At 40.4% G+C, this 20174-nt stretch overlaps 1 protein-coding gene across 1 annotated transcript in view; it reads right to left on the reverse strand.

The window, feature by feature from the left end:
• Positions 1-7059: 7059 nt before the first annotated feature.
• LOC116945483 (CD109 antigen-like) overlaps positions 7060-20174 on the reverse strand; it is an 82601-nt gene continuing 69486 nt past the window's right edge. Inside the window, exons 27-34 of the mRNA XM_076069292.1 lie at positions 18696-18867; positions 16612-16808; positions 14628-14780; positions 13994-14059; positions 12989-13140; positions 11809-11953; positions 11582-11684; positions 7060-7930 (exon numbers count right to left, since the gene is read on the reverse strand). Coding sequence (XP_075925407.1) covers positions 7722-7930; positions 11582-11684; positions 11809-11953; positions 12989-13140; positions 13994-14059; positions 14628-14780; positions 16612-16808; positions 18696-18867 — 1197 coding nt within the window. The 3' untranslated portion in view covers positions 7060-7721. The remainder of the gene's footprint in view (positions 7931-11581; positions 11685-11808; positions 11954-12988; positions 13141-13993; positions 14060-14627; positions 14781-16611; positions 16809-18695; positions 18868-20174) is intronic.

Consider the following 20174-nt stretch of genomic DNA (forward strand, 5'->3'; position numbering starts at 1 on the left):
TCCATTGCAACACAAGCAACCATAATCAGGTACGAATGAATGAGAAAACAAACAAAGCAAACTTAGAAATATAATGCAATCGAAACGGCGTATTCTATAATTATTAAATACATTTTCTTTCGAAGTGACTTTACTAAAAGAACCAGAGAGTAATACCTGCAGTCATGAAAGCTTCGAATCTAGTTGCATATATTTTGACTTAAAACTTTCGTGACTGCAGGAATTCATATTCTATGGTTCTATTGGTAAAGTCACGTAGATCGAAAAATGTATAACAATAAAAAAGAAATACAAAAATAATGAAAATATCACAATGTTTCGATCGCAACACGAGCAATCGTCATCAGGAGAAAAAAGAGGGGGAAAGCTGCTGAGGCAGGCTGTTTATAAAGGTTTAGATATGGGCGGGGCAGCTAATGTTAATGTAGGAGAGGGCTCCGATACCGGCAGTAGGTCTACACCAATCAAAGAGCTGTTTATAAAGGTTTAGAAATGGGCGGGGCAGCTAATGTTAATGTAGGAGAGGTCTCCGACACCAGCAGTGGGTCTACACCAATCAGAGAGCTGTTTATAAAAGTTTATAGATGGGCGGGGCAGCTAATGTTAATGTAGGAGAGGTCTCCGACACCGGCAGTAGGTCTACACCAATCAAAGAGCTGTTTATAAAGGTTTAGAGATGGGCGGAGCAGCTAATGTTAATGTAGGAGAGGTCTCCGGCACCGGCAGTAGGTCTACACCAATCAAAGAGCTGTTTATAAAGGTTTAGAGATGGGCGGGGCAGCTAATGTTAATGTAGGGGAGGTCTCCGACACCGGCAGTAGGTCTACACCAATCAGAGAGCTGTTTATACAGGTTTAGAGATGGGCGGGGCAGCTAATGTTAATGGAGGAGAGGTCTCCGACACCGGCAGTAGGTCTACACCAATCAGAGAGCTGTTTATAAAGGTTTAGAGATGGGCGGGGCAGCTAATGTTAATGTAGGAGAGGGCTCCACACCGGCAGTAGGTCTACACCAATCAGAGAGCTGTTTATAAAGGTTTAGAGATGGGCGGGGCAGCTAATGTTAATGTAGGAGAGGTCTCCGACACCGGCAGCAGGTCTACACCAATCAAAGCATTGCACCTCGCTTCACACACCCACACTGCTGACGGTGAGGCTATCCACATATACAAGCACAGAGACAATTTCAACCGAGAAGATGGATTCTATCTTAGCAATCATTGGAAAGATTTGATAAACCATTTCAGGTCTTAATTGATTGTTCACGCTTACAGTGGCTTTCAGACAGCATACATTATTAAAAAAAATCGTCTCCCCCCTCCTCTTTTCAGAATATAGATGGACTAGTCCTAAATAAACTGCCAAATGGTTGCGCGTGGCGCTAACGTTTTTTTTATAAATAAATAAATAAATGCGCTGTTTAAAAATAAATTTATGCGAACCAACACACCTGAAGACGACCGTTTGAGTTATGGTCGAAACGTCGTGAGAATTTTTTATTGTTTTATATATATTTTATTATTTTGTTGTTTCCCTTCAACGTGACTTTACCGAAAAAACTAAGAATATGAATTACTGCAGTCACGAAAGCTTTAAATCAAAAGAAAACACAAGTCAAGTTATGACACAAAGTGGTTGATGACATCTTTCCAAAGATTTCTGAGTCTATAACCTTCCTCTCAGTGGAAATATTGTCTGTGTCTGTATATGGATGACTTCATGAACAAATCTTTGTTGATAGCCAGTAAGCTTGCAAAGTACCATCATCTTAGATAAATAAATTTTGTGTGAGCCAGCCATATTAAAATAATGATCAGCCACAGCAGAAGTATTGGTCCTACCATGTTTGAAATCTGCCTTATGTTCATGAACACGGTCTGAGACATGTCATTTAGTTTCCCCAATGTAATTGCTGCCGCAGATACAGCTTAGTTTGTAGACGCCGGGATTTTGCATGTCAGGAATCTTGTCCTTCACAGATAGGATCAGGTCATGAATTTTATGCAGTGTTAAATTGGACCTGGATCTTGTGTTTGTTCAAGATTTTGGAAATGTTTTGGTTATCCCTGCTATGTAAGGTAAGGTGATGGTTTTGATTGGATCCTCAGATGGCTCCTTCCTCACGCTTGGGGTGAAGGCTTTGCGGATTGTGTAGTCAGAATATCCATTTGCCTTGAGCGCTTGGTGTACGTGTTTGAGTTTACTGGTCAGGTGTTCATGGTTGGTTTTGATGAGGGAATTCTTCTGGGATGGGTGGTGGTGGGAATCAGGTCTTAGGTAGGCGTCAGTATGGGTTACTTTCCTGTAGACAGAGTGGCTCATTGAGCCATCTGGTCTCTTTTTTTATTAAGACATCCAAGAAAGGTAGCAAGCCATCCTTTTCTACCTCCATGGTGAATTTGATGGCTGGGTGTATGGAATTGATGTGGGTGGGCCGGTGGGCCATGTGGCCAGATGACAAACGTGTCATCCACTTACCTCTTCCACAAGGACGGGCGTAGAGTGGATGCCTGGATGGCGTCCATCTCAGATATTTCCATGAAAATATTTGCCACAACCGGAGATAAGGGAGAACCCATTGGGTGCCTTCAGTTTTTTTGTAAAATGATGGTGAATATGTATGTCTTAGATTTGCTATTAAAATATGAAATAATTATTCTTTATTAGATTAAATAATCATTTTTTATTAGATTAGATGTTAAAAACCCCAGCTTGTCGGGCACACCCGGCACTCGGCCCCTGCGATATGGAGATAAAACAAACTCACACGGTGCAATAAACAGCTTACAAACCAGCTCCGCTTACCAAACCAAATGTCATGGGTTGTTGCGCTTGCATGTGTCGTGGCGAGTATTTGGCTGATCCTGCTCGCCATCGAGTTCACGGGCATTGTTACACGTTGTGGGTGGGAGATGTTGATTGTGGGGATCTTGTACGACGTGATTGTTGGGTTGCTCACTTTTTTTTCTCTCGGTGTATATATTGAACAGTTGGGTTTGGGTAATTTATTGCGCTGTTCTGTTATTGTTGGAGCAAACTTGTTTGTTGTTCTGTAAATTTGTACATCGGTTGCTTACTTGTGGGAGAGTTGGCAGCCGGGACGGCTGCATGCTATGGAGTGGGGGTGATGTAGTGACTGTGAAATGTCACTGTGTGGTGTCGGGCTTACGAAGCCATGGTGGATAATGTGTTGGCATTATGTGTAGCCCACTTATTGGGCATAGTACCAGCCCTAGCGGGGCTTGGGTGAGCACTGGTCAGCATGGAGGCACCACGTAAAGTGTGCGGTGCGGGCTCCCGGTGAGGGAGCGAGATAGTGTCAGCCAGCCAGGGTTACGTTGGGGCATGATACGCTGGTTGACCTGTCGACACGTGACCGGATGATATTGGAGGGGGGCCACCGGTGGACGGGGGCCACTGGGCAGTCACATGGTATAAAAGAGCTCTCGGGAGCCTTCAGGAAAGAGCTCGAGAAATCTAGAAGGTGGGCGGGGCGAGGGGCGGAGCCAGCCCCAGCCCAGGCCGATATAACGGGGGGCCCCATGACGGGCTCGGTGTTCTTCGGGTTGCTGGTGAAGAAGATCCACGTCAGATTAAAGACACCTCTAGCCACGCGGTCCCAGACCCAGCTTGTGGTCCGGGCCGGGATAGTGAACCGGGTCTAGTTCTGCCGTAGCGTGGCTAGATGGGCATTCAACACCCAAGTGTAGGTTGTGTTATGTTATGTTGAGTTGGTGAAATAAATAGTGTTGCTCCCAAGATGTCTGCGACTCAGTTGGACTCACTACATTTTCATTCATTTGACATATCGAGCCCCAACCCACGTGATCTCCCCAGGGCTATGCTCCTCAGTGCTAAAACGTTCTATGCTCAGTTGTGATGGGAACTTTTTGTTGTTTGCTTATAGAAATAACGGCCACGTGTTCTCACTGGTTTTGTCAATTTTGTAATGATCGAGATAACAGACCGCTTACCTGACACAAGCATACGGTTAGACAATCAGGAAGGAGGCCAAGGCCTTCCATTGGTGCAGAAAGGTCTCCACAGTGATCGATTGGGAGGTAAGATTGAAAAGGATTGGAGAAAATATTGTAAATGTAAAAAGGCAGGAAGCAAGGGTAGACTGCAGAAGGACGTTTGAGAACTGTTGGTGGGGGAAGGGTCAGAATTGGCCGAAGGGAATGGGGTAATAGAAGCTTCCAGAGAGGGGGCTTTGGAGGTATAAAATGAGACAGCCCACGGAGAGGGGACGTTGGAGAGAAGACGGAGCTCAAGCCTGGGCATCGCTCGTGCTGTGTCTGAATAAAAAGGCTGTTCATAAGTCACCACGTGTGCCGGCGTCACTACAATATGATTGGGCGGTGCGGGCCGCAATTAAAACACGTAAATTAATCAATAATCAATTAAGGACTGCGTCGGTAATGGGAGCGTGTGCGCTCAGGCATAAGGAGTGTAAATTGCAGCTTTAAAAAAATGCGCATTTCACGCATTATGCTTCCACTTGCCTTGGCCGGCTACTTTCACGACATGGAGGAGTGTTAGTGCATTGCCTTACATGTGAAAGATCGAGAAGCGAGGGGCTCGGAGATTGAGATTACGGAGGTTGAATAATTGCTCATGTCATGGCTGTAATGGCACAAATGAAGGATCCTCGGTTCCAACTTGAACATTAGCACCGCAAGCCGGAACAAGCGATGGACCCTCCGTCCTAAGATGCCCGGGAGGGGTCAGTGGAAATCGGGATTCTATTCAATATTATGGCGTCAAAGGTTTTGAGGGGGGTGGGGGGGGTTAAGGCAATCCTGAACCTCAGAATGCGAAATCTGCACCTAAGGAACAGGAGATTATTATCTTAAAATAGATGTACCTTGCGTTTTATTCCAAAGCGCTTCGCAACAATTATAAAATTGTACATAAGATGATAGTCGTTTAAATATAGAGTGAGGTTGTTAACAGTGGTGGTGTCATTATGGTGACAGAAGAACAGGTGGGAGCGATGAAGGAGGGGTAGTGATAGGGGTAGCTGTGGGGTGGGGGTGAAGGAGTAGCAGTAGGATGGGCGAGGGAGAAGAGATGGTTTTCGAGAGAGGGACGACAGCAAGTTATAGTGGAGATGGAATCTCTGGTGTCCATACAAGGTTATTAATGTAGGAAAGTGGGGGGAGATGTTATCTCCATCGCCCGGTGTGCAAGAGGTCGTTGGTTAAAATAAAAACTGCTTTCACGAAATAAATAATACATGTGTCGATCTCCAGTACTATATAAATAAAAATGTAATTATTTTTTTTTTAATTTTAATACTGTACATTATTAAATATTTTCAATATAAATTGACTTTGTTTACAATGTAAATAGTAAATTATGAAGTGTTTATCGTATGAAATAGTAAGTTACGAAGGCTGGGAACGCATCCTAATAGTACTGTTATAAGTTACTAGCTTTTTTGCCCGTCCAAGGACGGGTGTATATTGCAGTGAATCTGAAATATTCAATAGGAAAATTGTTCAGCTCATGATTATTAATGAGGGGGGTTGCCCCATGTGGAGTGACGTCACCCGCTCATGATTATTAATGAGGGGAGGAGTTCGGCATGTGGAGTGCGCGACCTTGTGCGTTAGTGTAAATTTCGACGCGAGCATGAATATTAATGAAGGGGGGGGGGCTCTTTTGCAGTGACGTCACGCACGGATGTAGCACTGTGCTGCTTTATTTTTTACCGTCACTTTCTGTAAAGAAACGTCATATTTGAAGCGACTTTGCGTAATAAATTATTTAATTTAGCTCGACCTTCCTCTGCGTTAGTGTAAAAATCCACCCATTCATTAATATTAATGAGGGGAGGTGGTCATGTGGAGTGACGTCACGCAGGGGGTGGACCTAATGTGGAGTGACGTCACGTGCGGAACACATTCTTGGCTCATTCTAGTAGTATTCAATATACGAAGTTTCAATACATGAATGAGGCTCCAGGAACGCATCTACTTCGTATATCGAGGTATTGCTGTATTTCTGCAACAAACTCGGACCCATACCTAACAGTAATAAACATCTGGAAGTTGACCAGCAATAGTTCATGCAAGACTATCTCTGAGAATGAGACCACTGATGAACTGGTTTAGAATTTGCTTGCTTGACAATTGTTATTTTTAACAAAATGAGTAGCTTGCTTTTGAATCATTTTCTAGATTTAAAATAGCAATTTCGAATATACGGAATTTATTTCTCTAAGATGAAGGTACTTTGAACCTATCTACGTGACTTTACCGAAAGACCCAAAGAATATCTCAATGAGCAACTAATTTTGAATGGAAATCTGGTGGAAAGCCAGAGGAGCTCCTTTGACATATCTTCTTCAGGAAGAAGCCGTTGTTGGCTTTGGTTAACATCCTGGCATGTGCCACTTTGTCTTGTTATGCATTTGGATGCCAACCATTGTTTATGGAATGAGATCGAGATATTGGCATTGTTACATTTCTCGTCAAAACGTCATGGCCCAATTGTTAGCACAAAGCATCGTAAGAAACTCAGTAATTTTTATCCTAATTTTGGAAATAACATTTAGCAGATCATTAGCATAGTACAGTGAGTACAGAGAGGTATGGGGTTCTTCACTTTCCTTCTTCACTTGCTGATATCAATTATGTTCCACCCAGTTTATTTCAATTGTTTCCCATGAAGCAAGATTTGATTCTTTAGATAAAAGTATGCACATTTTATGTAGAAATTGTAAAATCGAGGTCCCGTGTTGTTACCCCTAGGCTCATAACATTACTTACACCTATACAAACCCTGCTGTCATCATGCACCAAGTGACTGAAGACCAAGTTTAAGGCTGCACTACCATTGGGGCAAGATATATGGCCATACTTCACCACGCTGGGCAGGGTGGGTTCGTGAAGATAGTGGACATTGGAAATGACTTCAGCCATTATTGAATACCTGCTTTTAACTCGAGCCATTCTTATGTCTCTTCTAAATGCACACAAGACCCAAAAAACATGTTTAGAACATAACGGTGCACATCGCCATCGCACAGAAATAAACATTGAAACATACCACATACACCCAGTAAACCATTTATTCACAATTAATCGTGTTTATTCTTTCTTGATTTCAATGATTCGTTATCAATCTTGTGCACATACTTCCCTAAACAAAGACCTGCTCTGAAAGGAATGTTTATGGCACTGTTACAGATATAAACACAAAAGCAACAGTTGTTCCAAGAAATTAAAAAAGTACTGGGAAAAGTGTGCCCTTACAGAAAGAGAATGCAAATATGGTAATGGTATCTCATGATTGTTGAACAAAGTGATTCAGGTTTTGATATTTTTAATCAGTGCAGGCCCATAAGTTGCATGTTTATTAACTTGCATTTCTCCTTTATATATTTGTGGAGTGTAATGCTATAATACATCCTGATTATGTATGTTAGTTTAAAGGAGAGCTCTTGTTATATGTTGAAAAATGTCAAATGTGAGTTGACAGCCACCACCAATAACGGTATTCCAAAACAATATTCCTAACCCCCTGCTCAGCCATCTTTGGCTACACATACATTAGCAACTGAAACATACCAGTTATAAAGTATCATATGATTTGTTTTATGTTTTATTACATATTTTTTCTATTTGATTAGAAGGCACACATTGTGAAGTGGATACAAATAACATAGCTGTGAGCGAGTGCTTTCAAGGCCCCCTAGTCATAGAGGATTATTCTTCAGAGCCCCATCCAGGACAGGTAGAAGGCAGCAGGCATCAGGAACCATAGAAAAGGGTTCATACCACTACCTGACATAATGCCGCTAGCCTTTGCAGTAGTGGTGTTAGCAAGTACATTGCTTTGAAACGTGCAGTTTTCAACACATAAGGACTGCAAGGTTATATTAGACAGCTTTAGGGATTTGTATTGCATCTCCACTCTTGTTCCTAATTGTGAAGAAAGAGGCAGAGGGGCAAAAACACTCTCAGTTGGAAGAATACTTTTTAAATAATATAACTTCAGTAGTTAACATGTATTACGTGGACTGTAGGTATATTATAGACATTTTGATTGCATGGTGGTATAAAGCTATTTCAATACGTAATTATACATTTAAGTTTCGATTTAAAGCTTTCGTGACTGCAGGGATTCATCTTCTTGGTTCTTTCGATAAAGTCACGTAGAATTGAAATAAAATAATAAAAATAAAACGTGATGAAATAAAAATTATCACGACGTTTCGGCCACAACACAAGTAGCCTTCCTCAGGTGAAGAGACATAACTGTCGGGAACACAGCGCTTCAGTGAACACAGCCAAGCTTTGGCCGCGTCTTTTAAGCTGGGTGGGAGGAGCAGAGTGCCTTGACCAAGTTTACATAACAGAAGAATTTAGCATTGAAGTAGCTATGTTAATGTGTTGGATTAGCATGATGTTAAAGTCAGAAATTAGCATGTAACTGCCACTATGTCGACCAAATATAAGGACAACTTGATTTCCAAATTCAACCGCCTCTCCAACAAGAAATCGGACCCACCCACCGAAAAGCTAGATGTTAACGTCGTAATTAATCGCAGTAACAGTTCTATTTCTGATGGTCTGAAAACCGTCTTAGCTAAAGGACTAAACTTTGCAGTCACACCTAGACACATACCAGTTAATTATATCATTGCCCATGTCGACATGGCACAAAAGGGCCTGGATCACATCGCTGCAGACGTAGCAAGATCTGAAATCGCTGCAACCCTCAAAAACGCTTAGATGCCAGCTAGTAACATCAGCAAAGATGAGCGCTTTTACATTGACTTCTCCAAGATGGAGGTTCTCTGCAAGCCATCTGGCTACCATGAGAGATTCGTTCATGAGGCCATCCACATATACAAAAACAGAGACAATTTCAACCGAGAAGATGGATTCTGGCTTAGTAACCATTGTAAAGACGTTATAAACCATTTCGGTTCTTGATTGATTGTTATTTTACGGTGACTTTCAGATGGCAGTCCATTCGCTGGCACTACCCCGTAGTACCTTTCACACGACGGTCAATGGTATGGTTTATAGCAGGTTGTATAATAATAAAATAGTATAACAGTGTAATGCTTTACATAATTCATAAGGCAATATATAGTATCGTAATTGTATAGTGAATATACAACAGTGTGGTACACAGTAGGGTTGGTAGAATAATACAGTGTAATATTACAAGTCTAATATTTTATAGTCTAAACTATAGGGTAGTGTATAGTAACACATTGTATAATTCAAGGGTGGGGTTTGTCTATGGCAGTGTCTATTAAGGTGTATAGTCGTGTAATTTTAGAAAAAAGTTTAGTTGGAGGCATATCAATATAATGCATAATGTTAGAGCTTACATTTGGCTGTGTATACGATATTATACAATGTAGTTTAGATTGGAAGGTATAATATTGTAATGTATAGTAGTCTAGTTTGTAGCATAGTAGTAACGCAACACAGGACAGAGCAGCGCATCGTTGCTGTTTCTTCTCTCCCCCCTCCTCCATTCCGAGCATAGATGGACTCGCCCGTCTGAACAAAGCTCGTCACTCTCCGTGGTGCTAACCACAGTGGTGCTAACATTGAAAGGAAAAACGAAACCGCCACTTTTTCCGACATAGTTCCGATATAGTTACATGCTAATCCCTCACACTAACATCATGCTAATCCCCCAGTTACATGCTAATTTCTGACTTTAACATCATGCTAATCAATGCTAAATTATTCTGTTGATATGTAAACTCTTTGGTCAAGGCACTCTGCTCCTCCCACCCAGCTTAAAAGACGCGGCCAAAGCTTGGCTGTGTTCAATGAAAGCGCTGTCTTCCCGACAGTTCTGTCTCTTCACCTGAGGAAGGCTACTTGTGTTGTGGCCGAAACGTCGTGAGAATTTTTATTTTATTATGTTTTATTTTTATTATTTTATTTCAATTCTACGTGACTTTACCGAAAGAACCAAGAAGATATACATTTAAGGTTCAGTCTAAAATGTAACACCTCAGAACTATGAATATATTTTACTCACGGATTGCCAAAACATATTTAAAAGATAATACCTTCAATCATTCACCAAACTCTAGCAGGATTTATGATTGGTAGGATGTCATTAAATATATATTAAAATTTTAACGTACATACTCTTTGGTTCTTTCGGTAAAGTCACGTAGTTAGAAATAAAATAAAACAAATCACGACGTTTTGGGAGCAACACAAGCGTCCGTCATCAGGTGGGACAACCACAGCAAGAAAAAAATTGCTGAAGTGGGCGAGAGAGCTGCTGTGGCAAGAGGTTATATAGGTAGGAAAGAGGGGAGGTTGTCCCACCTGATGAGGGATGCTTGTGTTGCGCCCGAAACGTCTTGATTTGTTTTATTTTATTTCTAACTACGTGACTTTACCGAAAGAACCAAAGAGTATGGATTCCTGCAGTCACGAAAGCTTCAAATCAAGATTTTAACGTACAGTAATTGCATTTCCTCAAAAGTACTGATGCAATAAGGAAGTTCAATAGATGTAGTGTTAACATGTAGTGGTAAGCAACATATACGTTTACTTAGGATTTTGGTATAAGTCTTACTGTAGCATACTTTATAGAAATGCAGCAAAACTTAACATTCGATTTTTACATTCAGTATTTATACTCTTTGGTTATTTCGGTAAAGTCACGTAGGTATAAAATTAAATAAATCACGACGTTTCGGGCGCAACAAAAGCGTCCATCATCAGGTGGACGCTTGTGTTGCTTGTGTTGTGCCCGAAACGTGATTTATTTTATTTTATACCTACGTGACTTTACCGAAAGAACCAAAGAGTATGGATTCCTGCAGTCACGAAAGGATCCTCTTTGTCACATTTACTGCTTGCTTTTGTTGATAATTTTAAAGAAAATATTCCACAAGATGATGATATAAAGGGATTTAAGGTAGCTACACTGGAAAGTTTATATTCTGGTGAAATCATGGTATATACAACTTAAACCATTAAGCTAAGTATCCATACAATCAAACATTCTTACGTGAAAATCTAGCACCCTATGATATTAACAAGTCCAACATTTCAATTATACTTAAGTAAAACAGCAATTCCAATGGATAGTTGCCGATTTCATCATCAGAAGATTTAGCTCATATAAAAGTATACATATTTTGTTTAACCAGGTGAGAACTCATTAGAGCATGATAGCCTCATTTTCTCGTGATCTATATAATAATAAATAACAAATGCAAAACAAATTAACTATCATATGAGGAATTGAAAAGATTGCATACATAATTCACATCAGTGCAAAGCGGATTGGGCAGATTACCTCCTGATTGAACAACACCGCCCGAATTAGAAAACTATGCTACAGAAATGTCTAAGATGTTGAAGATATTGATCCTGAATAAATTATTTGTATAGGTAAGAGACTGAGTGTGTATGTATTAAAGATACATTTGGTCCAATGAATTTCCCTCCAAGTTGAAAGAGTGTGATAACTTGACTAAAGATCACAGTGATGAGTAGTGTGAAGATAAATCATACTGCAAAATTAAAGGTAGGTTTTAGCAAATTTAAAGTTTTTGAGAGATTTATTGTACTTACTTGGTTCATAGTAGTCACTAATTGAAACCAATGCTTCCATTGTTTTTGCCACTGGTGCAACTCTATGCTGTGTGATGTTCACACAAGTTGAATTCTCATTTAGCTAAAAGGGAAAAGAAAACATTTACTGTAATTATTTCTTTTAAAAATGCAAATAAATTGGTCAGGCACAATAAGATGTCAGGTCGCACTTCACTGTGATTGGCTGGTCTGCAGAGAGCACGTACATTGACAAAGTAGAGGTGGATTTTTCCTGTCGATGTCTCCACGAGCTTGAGGTTGTCAGTTAGGGCGATTTTGTCATCACCCAAGAAGCCACTGAGCAGGTTCGTCTCCATGAGGGCCATGCCAGAGGCATCCTGGCCCATCCATCTGTGGACACAAAATCAAAGCACGACACAGTGTTATGTCTATGCTGTTGGGTACTTGCACAACTGACAACACGTTAGTGCACATATGGCCATGGCTGGAGCCTATCCACAGCGACCTTCACCTGAGCCAAGTCACCATCTCGTTTCAAGCAACCAACATTAAAATAACACTGCAAACAATCTCTAAAAGGTGTCTTTGTCTCATGTGCATGTACAAAACAGTTAATCTCGATTATCAGGTGCAATGGGAGATAGCGCCAAACGTAAGTAAATTTACCAACATATAATGAAGGTGAAAATGTAGCACGTGTCAGTCTGGGTTTACTTTTGGACAATGAAATATTTAAATTATTTTCAAATTGTAATGTGCATAGTATTCTCTAACTTAACAGACATTAAACCGGTTCAGTAGAAAATGCAAGACAGACTTGGTTAACAGAGCTTACAATGTATGAATATTGCACACTTATGATAACCTTGGTTATAAGAGTTGCTCGTTTATAAACTACTTACTTAGCTCTCATATACAGAGAACGACTCACAAGAATCACAGAGGCCTGGCAGTGAGTTGGCATAAACAATTGTCCAAGCTCTGTGGTCTTCTATATATTAAAATGTTTTCAGCCAATTAATGAGTTTATACATGTGAGGTTAAACAGCAGCACTCAGAGAAAACTGACATGGTGCAAGGTGGAAACAATCTATCCATTTCCTGCACCACTTCCTGGCAAGACAGTGTATGGTACCTCAATAACCATGGGAAGGAATTTCACAACATTTAAGTAATTCACAGTGTTGGGTTACAGGCGTGCGCCATCACCACGTGGCTGTAGCATGGGCAATGAGTCAGTCACCCCTGAAGCACGGTTAATCCAAATCTCAGATAATCGGCCACAGATAATTGAAAGCCATCTGTATTTGGATTGCCGTGAAAATAAACTTGACCAATTCCACAACATGTTTTGACATACCACAAAGTACGAGAGCATCTGCTCATTCGGATGTTTTTTTAACACCTCTCAAGCCTCCTCCATACCTTGTGCATGCTGTCAGCACCACCTGCTCCCCGATGGAACCGTTAACCCCGGTGTCTTCGAAGTACACATCGAGCTCGTAGCTTGGGCTGGGGGCTGCCGAGCGAGCCCTGCGTACCACCGGGGAATCCCGCAAGTTGTAGAACACGTTCAGCTGCGAAGGCACGGCAAAACTTATCAGCACGACACTCTTAATTTCATCCAAACCACACTCCAGAATGAGCCCATGTTACATGACATTAACTGAGTCGATCTATACAAAGATTATATTTGTCTACATAAAAAAAAACTCCGTCACCCACTAGTGTAACCTGGTATTGACTCAGCTCATCACAAAATAATCGGGTGGATACATGTGTGTCTTATCATAATGTGGATGTTTTAGAATGCAGCGTTTAAAACTAAACATACATTCATATTTATATAAATACATCATGAATAATAATCAAATTGTACTTTCGGAAACAAGTAAGAAGTGTCCCAGGTCCTAAATACAGTACCTACATAAATTACACTATATATTCTTAGTTCTTTCGGTAAAGTCACGTTGAAGGGAAACAATAAAATAATCAAATATATATAAAACAATTTTATATATTTTATATGGAACAATTTTATATATATTTTATATATATAAAATAATAAAATATATAACAATTTTTTATATATATTATTATTTTATTGTTTCCCTTCAACGTGACTTTACCGAAAAAACTAAGAATATGAATTACTGCAGTCACGAAAGCTTTAAATCAAAATCAATTACACTATTTGCAGGAGACAATCCCAGATGGTAACTTAAGAATAACATTATTTAATTAATCCTTTACTCAGCCACTATACAGGCCTCTAAAATGGCACCACACAAACCTAATTTATCCCAAATTCTATCTTAAAATGTAGTATGATATATTATGGTCACAGAGCAAAAACTAAGAGCCCCATGTGGTACGCTGCATTCTTGAGAGAATGACTGTTTTATCATTACACTTCAGGGCAGCCAATACCTGTGCAATAACTTGTCCATTACCAGTTCCAGACAGAGTCACATTTAAATTCGAGCTTGTAGAAATCTGTTGGAATAGAAGGAATTAAATGCCATTAAAAACACATGAATCTATCATCAGCGATGATCTCTGCACTGCTGGATAAAAGTTACCAACATCATCACTATCTCTCATGGTCTTGTGATCTAATAATCCATTCAGCTCCTGCACACAAGCTGATTTTAGCACTCCATATCTACGGTATACATTATTTCTTAACTTCCACTCCATTATTAGTCTCAGCCACCATCCTTTATCCCTTTGAGCGATGTGTCCTGCCCAAGCCCACTATTCTTAACAGTCACATTTACATATTTACCTTAGATATGTTCTCTATTTGTTTGTTCCTCTTCCTGTCTCCCAGTGTAATTCCAAGCAAGCACCTCTCCATCTTTGTCCACTTTTCACCATGAGTAGCTTCCTGTCACTCACCATGAGCAGCTTCCTGCCATTCACCATGAGTGGCTTCCTGTCTATCCCTGAGATTTATTGAATGCATCCTAAGTGCCAGCCATGGTAGGGTGTGTTTAACACGTAGGCTTTCGCGACCAATATTTTTCATAATAAAGGGTTTTTTTGGGTTAGGGTGTGGTACCTTCACAATGCGCTTGTCCGTGGCATTCATGCCGGACAGCTGCACGGTGATGGAGCTGCTCGGCAATGCGGTAGAGACAGTTAGTGACCCAGACACTTTTCCAAACTGCAACACGGCAAACTCGGACAGAGCCTGCAGCGCCACTATTGTGTCCTGTGAACCCAGAGCCAACAATACTGTTACTTGAATTTCTGTTAATTTGTGTAAATATTGTACAGACAGTCCCCAACTTATGAACATCCGCTCTTATGAATGAACTGCCACAAGATGTTGTTTTTTCTAACCATCTGACTTGCGAGCGTTCGGTCGTACTTATGAACCGAACCGCAAAACTATTTTGTTGAGCGAATCGATCCTCCGCGAGATGTAATGAGTCCCAGAATGCTAGAAACACCCATTCCAGCAAGCAAGCCAACATCAGGACTCAAGCTAAGTGAAAATAAAAGTGTTTTAATGTTATTTCATTTTGTTAAATTTACTATATACTCTTTATTATGGTATGACATGGAAATGTACGTAATTTTTTCTTAGTTATTAATGTAATGCAATTTTTTGTTTAACCATAACATTTTACGTATAGTATGTACAGTACCTACAATAAAAAATTGTATTTTGAGGTACGAACAAATCGACTTATGAAGAATCTCAGGAAAGTAACCCGTTCGAAAAAGTCGAGCACTGCCCATACAGATATTTCTCTGTTCACCGGAGTAAAGGATAATTTCCATGACAAATATTTATACATCTATCACAACCAGAAATCTACATGTAATTTTCATCCAGTGTTTAACTTATTTTTACATCAATTTTATTGTTAATCACTTTGAAGAATAAGATTATTAATATTTCTCGAACTATATTTAGAATATGTATTGATACATTCTTCTGCCTTCCCAATTTTATGTCATGGTATGTTACATTCATGACGTTGACATATTTATGACAAATATATTTTTTATAAATGTAAATGTTAAATGTCTAATTAAATACACAACATATTCTGTCAATAATAATATTGTGCAAAATTACATACGATTACATATAATAAAAATGTATATTCAATGCTACTTTATTGTCCATACTTTATTGCTGAGAATATAATTATTCATCATGAAACTGGCCCTTTATCTATGTGGAATGAAGAAGGACCATTCCCTAAGATTCCACCTACTATATTTGTTTTTCCTTATAAGGCAATGTTATTGATGAATGTGTTGAGTTTGTTACGTGTCCTTTTGCACTACTGCCAACAGTATAACCAAATAAGACCAAATCATAAATATGCTACCTTTCACAAAAAATTACAATCTTCATATTCTTTTTTTTCAAACCCTAACTCTGTCTTTTCCCGGTCTTCCTTGAAAGTTTAACACGTAGGCTTTCGTGACCAATATCATCTATAATCGAGATTTTTTTTTGGATTACATCAGGTAAATATATAAATGTGTCGTTAAAACCCACCACCCGACATACCTATGTAACTAGTAAGGGTGGTCACATAAACAGAACATGCCAATTCGTCTATAGTACAGCACACCGGTGTGTTGGAGAGCCAAGCCGCAACATTTACAATCTGAGTACGACGTTTCGCCAGTAATTACAACTAGCTTCATCAGGCGACAGCAGGATTTGTGGAGAAGTCTAACTGTTTCGTTCCTTATATAGAGGTGTAGGTGTGGTGACCACGCGTCTGCGCTCTTGCGCCAAGGGGGGGGGGGGGGATACTGAGTCAACCTACATTATTAATATGCATTATGCGAGCCCTTACAGTAGATCTTGTCCTTCCTGTCTATTGTGTGTATTAAAATAGCCGAATCAACGGTAATCCATATTGAAGTATGCTACCCGTCCTTGCAAATCAGACATGCTATCGCAGAAATCACGCAACTGCCTTAAACAAAAAAACCCCCTTAAAATATAAATTATGAATTGTGTCACTTTCAAGCAACTCTGTCGACGAATGTTCCCCAGGTAGTGTCGTTACCTGTGTGGACGCATATCCTCCCAGGTGGTTCCTCTGCTGACTCAGCCAATTCATGATAGGGACCGCCTCTGCAATTTTGTTCTGACGAAGATGAGCCAGGAGGGCGTACGCTGTGGTCTCAATGGTGATGGCCGACGGCTGCCAGTAGTAGGACTGCTCACTTGATGCAGAGTCTGACCAGAACTTCAGCCCATTCTCTGGAATAGAATGTACACATTTTTCGATTTGAAGCTTTCGTGACTGCAAGGATTCATCTTCATTGGTTCTTTCGGTAAAGTCACGTAGAATGAGAATAAAATAATAAATTGATAAAATAAAATAACACAATAAAAATTCTCACGACGTTTCGGCCACAACACAAGCGGCCTTCATCAGGTGAAGGGACGAGACTGTCTGGAGGACAGCGCTGGAGCGAACACAGCCAAGCTCAGATCGCGACCTTGAACTGTGTGAGAAGAAACAGCGCCTTGACAAAGGAATTAGCATAGAATTTAGCATTTAAATAGCTGAGTGATTAGCTTGTGACTGGTCACAGAAATGGCTATGTTAAAGTCAAAGCATACACATCCACAGAGGCACCCCTTGACAAAGGAATTAGCATAGAATTTAGCATTGAAATAGCTGAGTGATTAGCTTGTGACTGGTCACAGAAATGGCTATGTTAAAGTCAAAGCATACACATACACAGATGCACCTAGTACAAATCAAACAGGAGAATTTAGCATTGAAATAACTGAGGGATTAGCTTGTGACTGGTCATAAAAATAGTTATGTTAAAGTCAAAGCCTACACATCTACAGAGGCACCTAGTACAAATCAAACAGGAGAATTTTGCATTGAAATAGCTGAGTGATTAGCTTGTGACTGGTCACAGAAATGGCTATGTTAACACATCTGAGCTATTAACAGTAACTGGGTATACACTACACTATATAATGAATACTATATAGTAAACCAATAAAAAACTAAAATATGAATTACCTCAATGTTATCAATAAACTCTATATATTCTCCAATCAGCTAAGCTACCAACAATAAGTCGTTATATATCACAATGCTATATGGCGAAAAAATGGGTGGATTCTTACCCTCAGCATTGTGATATATAACGACTTATTGTTGGTAGCTTAGCTTAGCTGATTGGAGAATATATAGAGTTTATTGATAACATTGAGGTAATTTATATTTTAGTTTTTTATTGGTTTACTATATAGTATTCATTATATAGTGTTGTGTATACCCAGTTACTGTTAATAGCTCAGATGTGTAGGCTTTGACTTTAACATAGCCATTTCTGTGACCAGTCACAAGCTAATCACTCTGCTATATCAATGCTAAATTCTCCTGTTTGATTTGTACTAGGTGCATCTGTGGATGTGTATGCTTTGACTTTAACATAGCCATTTCTGTGACCAGTCACAAGCTAATCACTCAGCCATTTCAATGCTAAATTATATGCTAATACCTTTGTCAAGGCGCTCTGTTTCTTCTCACACAGCTTAAAGGTCACGATCTGAACTTGGCTGTGTTCGCTCCAGCGCTGTCCTCCAGACAGTCTCGTCCCTTCACCTGATGAAGGCTGCTTGTGTTGTGGCCGAAACGTCGTGAGAATTTTAATTGTTTTATTTTATTTTATCAATTTATTATTTTATTCTCATTCTATGTGACTTTACCGAAAGAACCAAAGTAGAATGTACAAGTTAACGTTTTTATTTAATTTAGTATTTTACTCAAAACTCAGCTTGTCACCCTGACTCTGATGATGAGACACATGTCAAAACCAGCCCAGATTTTGCTTGTCTTGATTCAATACTGTTGAAATTATGCACTATCAGAAGATCATGCGGCTGATGGGTTGTGTAAGAAATTATTTCATTGTTTTATGTGGAGAGACAGAATGTGAAGGAGACAATATTATCAGGTTAATAGAAATAAGTCATTGGAATATTTTCAAAAGTTAGCATAACACACTATGGGGAACACACTCCAGTTGTCAGTTGACAGGTCCTGTATGATGTGCAACTAAAATATCACGCATTCAGAAGTTGTGGGTTCAGTGGGCATGTGTTGCCATAGTGCCTGACCTATTAAAGTGGAGCGGCTGTTGAGTAGGGTCAGGGCAGTTTCGGCGTGGCTGCTGTTGGCGAGGGAAAGGGCGTACGCTGTGAGGGCCAAGGGCAGGCTGGCTGCCACACCGCCACCACTCACATTCGCCTCCAGGAAGTGGATAGCACTTGAGATGTTCACATTGTTATTCTGTAATCCACATGCACCAGAATTATCATTTTGGGATAATCAAAGCAAAGCACCTTTAACCAATGTGTTCAGGTCAACCACTCCAATATGTAGATCCCAAACAATGCATGCTGATCACCACTGCAGGATATTCAATGATTCTTCCATTGTCATTGTGTTATTTGATCTCACCAAAACCCTATGCAGTCTCATGCAAAAGAAAAATGTAATGTGTACATTTTATGATCAGTATTAACTGCACTAAATGAACAAGGAATTATTACCCTTATGGCACATCAGCATAATAATTTCTAAAGTTGCATTCATTTATCTATTTCATCAATGCAAACCAAGGAAAACAGAAACAGGATACATGCGTTAGCACAATTAGTATAAACGAATGGATCTGAAGGAACCCCGAGTTATGATCTAAGATGGGAAAGAGAAACAGAGGGAATAAAAATGTAAAAATTAATGAGAGAAAGAGGAAGAAGAGAGAGTGAAACACTTGAGTCTGTAAGAAGAGTGCCGTTGGCACCTGCTCAAGGTAGCACAATCTAGGGGATAGAAAAAATTAAAGTGACCCTCTAGGCATTGAAAGTCAAAAGTAAGATCAGGAACACTACCTTTTGAACAATGAGACATCCACAGAAGTGGTCCCAATTTCACCCCTCGCCTTCCACCTCATCCACAAGCCCTAATAACTGTGTAATGGTTCGACAGAGGTGCACACACACGTATGGAGGCAACACTATATAACACAACTGCAATACAACTGTAACACACACACTATATATAAGGTGGTGACCACCGTCCTAATCTCGCTAACACTCGAACACTCGGGTACTACTCAACGTGGCCAAGCCAGGAGGGCTTCTGCTTGGCCACGATGACTTGAGGCTTCTGTCTTCAGTCTTCATGAGGCGTCTTCATCCCGGATACGAACAGCCCCGCTCTGCGTGCGGAGCCCACTTATATGCGCCTCGGCGTGGCCGGCCGCACCCAGGCCACGCCCACCTTCTCGAACCCTAAAGAAGGCTCTGCTCCCCGACCACGTGACCCCCAAGGTCCCCCTGGGGCCCCTGGCTCCCACCTTGATCCGGTCACGTGTCCCGTCGGGTTCACTCAGAATGCCATGGCCTGACACGACCCCCGTGGCACTCGTCAACAGCCTCCACACTGCCCGACCCGGCAGTGACGTCATTCGTACCGACCCGACATAGCAGTGACATCATGCAAACAGACCCAACACGGTAGTGAGGTCATGTCACTCCAACTGCATGTACAGCTTACACAACGTATAACCTGCCTATGCAAAGTAAAAATAC

This window comes from Petromyzon marinus, chromosome 24, assembly GCF_048934315.1.
Source record: "Petromyzon marinus isolate PM22_M1 ecotype Great Lakes invasive population chromosome 24, UKy_Petmar_22M1.pri1.0, whole genome shotgun sequence".
Lineage (NCBI taxonomy): Eukaryota > Metazoa > Chordata > Hyperoartia > Petromyzontiformes > Petromyzontidae > Petromyzon > Petromyzon marinus.